The following is a 6,724-nucleotide window of genomic DNA, read 5'->3' on the forward strand; positions in this document are numbered from 1 at the left end:
GGTGGAATTCTAGTTTTCAAAGTGGTCCTTAGGGGTGGAAAAGACCCATCCTGCAGTTCTAATAATGGCACCTCAAAGGTGTCACACCCCAAAGGGGCCCTAGCAACTGGTAGAATGTGGGTTATTGTGAGCAGAGGGGATTGTGATGGTGGCTGGGCCGTGGAATCTGGTGAGGCCAAATGTTAGTACCTCAAAAGATGTCCTTTGGCTGCAATTGGCAGCATTGTAGTTTTCTGGATGGCAACAGAAGACAGGGAGGTGACGGAAGCCCGGGGGGCGGGAGAAAGCTGCCCAAACTACCCCAACATGGTGCCTGGTGACTCCATGTCTGAAGGGAAGTCAAGGGCTTTGGTAAGAGGGGTGCCCCGTCTAACTGCCCCAGCCTGTTCCATCAGGGGAGGGAGAGTACTCTAGGGACATGTGATAGGGGCTGAGTGCTATAGATTCTAGAGAGCTGCCAAGAGCAGGTGAGGAGCTCCCCAACCCCACAACCAGCATGCAGCTGTAACCAGGAGCTGGGTAGACCTCCACAAGACTGTGAAGTCACTGGCTTTGGTCTCACCCAGCTACCTCTCCATTTAAGGTCCTTTCCTCTCTCTGTGTAGCGGACCCAGCTACCCCCATAGCCCTTTTTTTGGTCCCCATGTTTAGGTTCTCTCAAAGCAGACCCCAGGTTTCTTCCTTCCTCTGTAGCCCCAGAGGTTCTCAAAGTCAGGTAGGGTGGGCGGTGGGAAAGTTACCTGCCTAGTGATGTGGAAATCACTAGGAAGACAGACATCTACCTCAACTCCCAACACCTCCACCTGCATTGGGAAGCACCATTGCTTTGGTTAGTTTGCCTTCTCCTTCTTACCTCTCAGGATTCCGTGGAGGTACACTTCTGGTAAGAACTCAGCCTAGATCTTTACAACTCAGGACCCTCTAACACCCAGGCCCTTGAGGCTTGGTGCTGTGGGAGAGCTATGGGGGTGCGGGACAGCCCTAGACTGACTCCTCACTGTCCCCGCCTCTCCCCTCTTCCTCTGCCCCAGGAGGCGGAGTCCCAGAAGCCAGACTCCTCCTCCGACTGCCTGGAGGAGACGGAAACTTGCCAGGACAGAGGTTGCCCAGGGCCGCCTAAGTCGCTGTCCTCCAAGGCCGGCTCCACCACCAAGGGCCAGGCGGGCGACGGACCCGAACCTGCACCGGCGGAGATGGCCCCGGCCCCCACCCCGCGGCCAGAGCGCAAGGACGAGCTGGAGCTGGAGCTGGAGAAGGCGCGCATGGAGTTCGAGCTCACGCGGCTCAGGTGCCTGCACGAAGAGAACCAGCGGCAGAGGCAGCACGAGGAGGTGATGGAGCGGCTGCAGCAGCAGGCGGCGCCCCCCAAGGTGGGTGACACGGGGAGGGGCACTGGAGGCGGAGGGAGCCCTCCTTACCCGCCCTGGCTGAGCGTGCACACCGGCTGCCTGCAGCCCCTGCTGTCTCGGGTCCCTTCGAGAAATGGCCTGGGACTGCCACAATGTGGCATGGCCGTGCTCTGCCAGACACAGCTTCCGTGTTAAGCTGAGATCAGACCCTCTGAGGACAGTTGAGGCTAGGAGGGGCCCCAGAACCACGTCGTCCACCCAACAGCCCTCTTAATAGGGAAAAGTCTTCAACACTTGCTCCACGACCGGCTTTCCACCACTCTCAATTTCTCCCTGCATCTCTCAACATGTGATACCTGGACACTAGACCCAGAATCCCCACTGCAGTCTGGCCAGTGGATTTTAATAGAGCCATCACCTGCCCACACAGGTCACCTGCCTTGTAGTCAACTGAAACAGCCATCTTTTCACAAGAAATGGACCGCTCTCCACTGATCTGTACTAAAAGGGGATAAGGATGCCTACTTGAGATTAAATGGGATGTGACGTGCTTAGCACAGTGGCTAGGCCATCACAAGCACTCAGTGATAGAAGATGTTATCGTTTAAAGCAGCGTTTCCTGGGCTAAAGTCAGACAATCCTAGGTTAAAATCCTGGCTCCACTATACATAAATTGCATGAAACTGGACAAGTTACAAATCCTCTCTGAGCCTTGGTTTGCTCATCCACAAGATAGTACCTACCTCATGGGGTCATTGTGAGGATTAAAGGAGAGCGTGCACTGTGCAATGAGCCCGGCGCATTAGGTAAGCACTCAATGAAATGTTAGCTATTACCATTTTTATGTACTCATGCAATTCACTTCTTGACCCAAATGCAGCAACTTATATTCATCACTTTTCAATTTTATTGGGATGTAATGTATTAGCTGTGCTTCCCAGCTCTGAGTCATCCTCAATTCTGAGAAGCTTGCCTTCTGTCTTTATCCAAGTCATCGCTATAATTATTGAGGAGGATATGACCTAAAATAAATACCACTAAAAGATCTCCCTACAGGTTAGCAGAGTTCCATTAATCAGTACTCCTTAGTTACATTTTATATAGCTCACATTTCTCTAATTCATCCAAAAAACTATCCTGAGACACACTGTCAAGTGGCTTCCCAGAACTAAGATATTACATTACCTACAGCATTTCTCCAATTGACTGGTCAATTATTTTTTATTTTTATTTTTTTAAGAAAATAGGGTTGGCTTTGCATGATTTGTTTTGAATGAACACATGTTGAATCCTAACCAATTGCCCTTTTTCCTTGCTCACAAAATATCTGCCTAATTATGACTAAGTAATTTCGCTGAGCCACCTCAAGAATATTGAGCCAGGATTTCCAGAATCCATCTTTTCCCCCCTCTTTTTGAAAATCTAAAAAATATTTGCCTGTCTCTAAGATTCTGGCACATTTCCTAGTATTTTTGAATTCTCATAAGTTCCATTTCCAGTCTTGTGGTTTTTCACGTTAACCTGGGATAAAAATTGTCACAAATTGAAGCAGATATGCTACTGTACTATGTCCTTCATCTGTGTCTCCCCCTAACCGTATTTATTCTTCTTTTTAGTTAGAAAATCTTTCTCCTTGAGAGATGAGCTGGAAACCCTTGGTGTATAGACCTGTTTTCTGTCTTCTACTCAAAAAATAGGCCATTGAAAGTGTTTTTGAAAGTCTAAAGGGTTTCACAAATGCATTTTTTGTTATCAAAATCACAATGATAACCCATCAGCATTTCAGACTGAAAACACATGCAGACTGCAGAAAAGCAGTAGCAGAATCCCTGGGGCCAGAGCCATACTAAGCCTGCACGGAACCTCGAGGTCAGTGCAGCCCTTCAGTCCCATTAGAACACTGGGTTTCTTCCTCTGATCTTCAACTTTCCTTGCTATTCATTTTAGAGGCGCCATCAATGAAGTCATTCTCTGCCATTCTCAGTTTTATTCAGTTGCCCTTGCATTTTATTTAATTGCTTCAACAATGGTGTGTCCAAGCCACCAGCATTCGGTAATAGCTTACAGAAGTGTTTTATATTTTGTGCATTTACCAAAAGATAGATAGCTCACTTGATTTTGTAGCTCCCTGTCTTCTTTTTCTGAGTGGGTAGATGGATGGATAGATGAATGGATAGATTTTGTTGTGTTGAAAATACTTCTTCGAGTGTGTTTATAGCTAGTTTAGGCCATCTGGCTGCTTTCAAAAAATGTGGCATGATTTTAACTAATATTTTAAAGAATAAGCCATGGGTGATGGCTTAACTATAGATCAAAATAATCATTTCAGCTTTTGCCTTTCTTATACATTAATGCTTTCTACAATTACAATGGGGTCTGTCAAACAGTAGAAGAAATTTACAAGAAAGAAAAAGAAAAGTGGGATCTGTCAGACCCCAATTGTACAGATTCAGAAGAGAGCAAATCACAGACAGAACCATCCAGACCACTCAAGATGCTTTCCCCCAATCCCAGCACTCTGAGGGCTTAGGGGGGCCCTGTCACCCATCTCTAAGCACCTGCCTCCAGGAGAGACCAAACCCTGGACAGATGACTCTGGACTGACCCGTGTGATGTGTGCCAGGACCCAGGGAGTCAGAAACAGTCATTGTACCCAAGAGACACCTTCTCATCATTGCACTGTGCAGAAAACCAGGTTGAGTATCAGGGCAAACTGTAGAGAGAACTCTCAAGACCCAGCATCCAGATCTAGAGATCTTGGCATTAGAGAGAGGCTGCCCCCGTACGTGACTCTGATGGACAGAATGGAACAGAAAGGGAAAGGGAGGCATGACCGGGTGCCCAGTCAGGAGGGATAAGAGTAGTCTCAAGAAGTGAAAAATAATGAGTTCCCCACATTCCAGTTTCCTTACTAGGAATTTTTTATCTCACTCTTCTTCCTCAATCTAGTGCAGTGGGCACTATTACCCTTTCTTTAGGTGAGGACGATAACCTGCCCGAGGTCACAGAGCAGGACTGAAACCAGGTGTGTCTGGTGCCCAGCCTGGTGTTGCCAGCTCCACTTTCTTCTTTCCCCCACAGTTCTCAGGAGGCTTCCAAGACCTCCTGCTCCCCCAGAACCAGTCTGCCATGTTCCTGTACTGCTTCATCTTCATACACACAATCTATGTCACCAAGGAGATGGTCTTCTTTCTCTTCTCCAAGCACTACCTGTTCTGCCTTGCAGCCATTTTGCTCTGTTTGATTAAAGCTTTATGGTCATACTTCCAAGTGCCTGTGCTCTCTCCATCACTGGGACCCTCTCCCCACACTAGCATGTTACCAGGACATGATCCAAGGTAGCTCCCAGCCTCCCCAGCACCTCCTTCCCCCACACTGTGCCTCCCTCAAATCAGAACCTGCTCTTAGCAAGGGCTCTGCTATTAGCCATGGCTCTGCTATTAGCCATTTACACTTGAGTATGAAGAAGCATGTTCAGGCCCCTTGTACTGAGCCTGAGTTCTCACTGTGGGTGATGCTTTATCCCCTGAGAGGAGGAATTCAGAAGTCAGCAGGTTAGGGAAGTATCTGTGGGGAGCAGGGGTTTCGAAGGCCTTTCCACTATCATAGAATCACACCATGACCAAGCTGGCTTGGGTGCCACCACATCTACTCATGTTCGTGGATCTTCTCTGAGGTGTGGGAAGCCTGTGGTAGGCTTGGGGGTAGTCCCCCCAAAGATGTCCATGTCATAATCCCTAGAATCATGGATATGTTGCCTTGCATAGCAAAAGGGACTTTGAGGTGTAATTAAAGACCTTGAGATGGGGAGATGATCCTGGATTATCCAGGTGAGCCCAATGCAATCACAAGGGTCCTTATGAAAGGGAGGCAGGAGGGGAGAGTCAGAGAGGAGAAGTGACCACAGCAGCAGAGGCTGGAGTGATGTGGGGCCACAAGTGGAGGAATGTGGGCAGCCTCTAGAAGCTACAAAAGGTGAGAATATGGATTCTCTCCCGGAACCTCCAGAAGGAGCCCAGCCCTGCCAACCCATTTTAGACTTCTGACCTCTGGAACTGTAAGAGAATAAATCTGTGTTGTTTTAAGTCACTAAGTTTGTGGTATTTTGTTACAGCAGCAATAGGAAACTCACACAGGAGCCTAGACTCCCGAGCTCTTTCCAGCTATGCTATCCTGACATGGTTACATGTTTGCATCACCAGGCCATTGGCAAAGTTCCGTTTAGCACGGTGCCTGAGCATAACCATACACAGCCAGCCATGTGGGTTTGGGCCTGCCTTCAGACAACATATGATGAAAAAGGAGAGACATCAAAGCTCCAGGTAGCCCAAGACAGGCCTATCAGAACCTGGTGGGCAAGGGGAATCCCTATCACTGAGCAGTACAACCCTTGGGAGAGAAAGGAGCCAAACAAGGTCAGACTCCTACAGGGCACAGGGAAGGAAGAATTAAACACCTGAATGGGCTCAGAGCAAGTCACCCGAACTACTCTACTGGAAAAGCGGGAGGAAGACAACACCCACATCCCCATACCCACCTCCAGCTCAAGCACGCAGATGCAGACTCACAGAACTGCAGAACAGCTAACCTAGAAACAAAGACACTGACTTACACATACAGAGATACAAAGCAAATAAGCAGCTGTCCACAGCTGCCCCCAAATAAACATACAGCCACAATCAAAAGGAACAGACTTTGAACACTAGAGGGCTCACCAGGAGGCTCAAAATGAAGCTGCCCAGCGTGTATGTAACAAAGAAAAGGAGTTCAACTCCCCAGTCGCCAGTTCCCCAACCCCTTCTTCAACACCCCCCACCCGCTGCAGACTGTCAGCGGCTCTGACCACACCAGCCCAGCCTGGCCACACTTGCTGGCTGGTGATGGCATAGGAGACTCTACTCTAGTGATAATGCAGCACACTGAGCGAGCCTGGACACAGCTGTGCAAGCTATCAAGTCTTTATTGACCCCTCCTCTTCCCTGGCATAGAGCTCTGCCTTAAGAGGGATGAAAGAATAGGTTTCTGTCTTGGGCTCTCTGAGCAATGCTCAGTGAAACCACGTGGGGAAAAAAAAAAAAAAAAAGACTGCCTCGGGACTTCAATGTCAGTACACATTATCATGCCATTTAAGTCCATGGTGACTTCTCAATTTCCACCCAATTCAATACATCCACCTCCATTTATAGCCGCCTGTGACAGGTACTTAACTTGGAAGTAATAAAACTGTCATTCCTCATTAAACTTTCAATAATGAGACTTTTTGCTATGGGTCGCTTCTCACAATCATTTGATCTGGGTTTCTGGTGTGAGATTGAGAAGAAAGGAAGAAGAGATCAAGATAGCAAAAAATTTAAGGCCCACCTGTTTACCTTATG

General features: G+C 48.2%; 1 protein-coding gene across 1 annotated transcript; it reads left to right on the plus strand.

The window, feature by feature from the left end:
- Window positions 1-237: 237 nt before the first annotated feature.
- TMEM247 (transmembrane protein 247) lies at window positions 238-6,315 on the plus strand. The gene is made up of 4 exons (XM_063077768.1): window positions 238-351; window positions 1,032-1,370; window positions 4,431-4,619; window positions 6,175-6,315. The coding sequence occupies exons 1-4, from the start codon at window positions 238-240 to the stop codon at window positions 6,313-6,315; spliced, it is 783 nt and encodes a 260-aa protein (XP_062933838.1).
- Window positions 6,316-6,724: the final 409 nt, after the last annotated feature.

Source organism: Cynocephalus volans, chromosome 14 (assembly GCF_027409185.1).
Source record: "Cynocephalus volans isolate mCynVol1 chromosome 14, mCynVol1.pri, whole genome shotgun sequence".
Classification (NCBI taxonomy): Eukaryota; Metazoa; Chordata; class Mammalia; order Dermoptera; family Cynocephalidae; genus Cynocephalus; species Cynocephalus volans.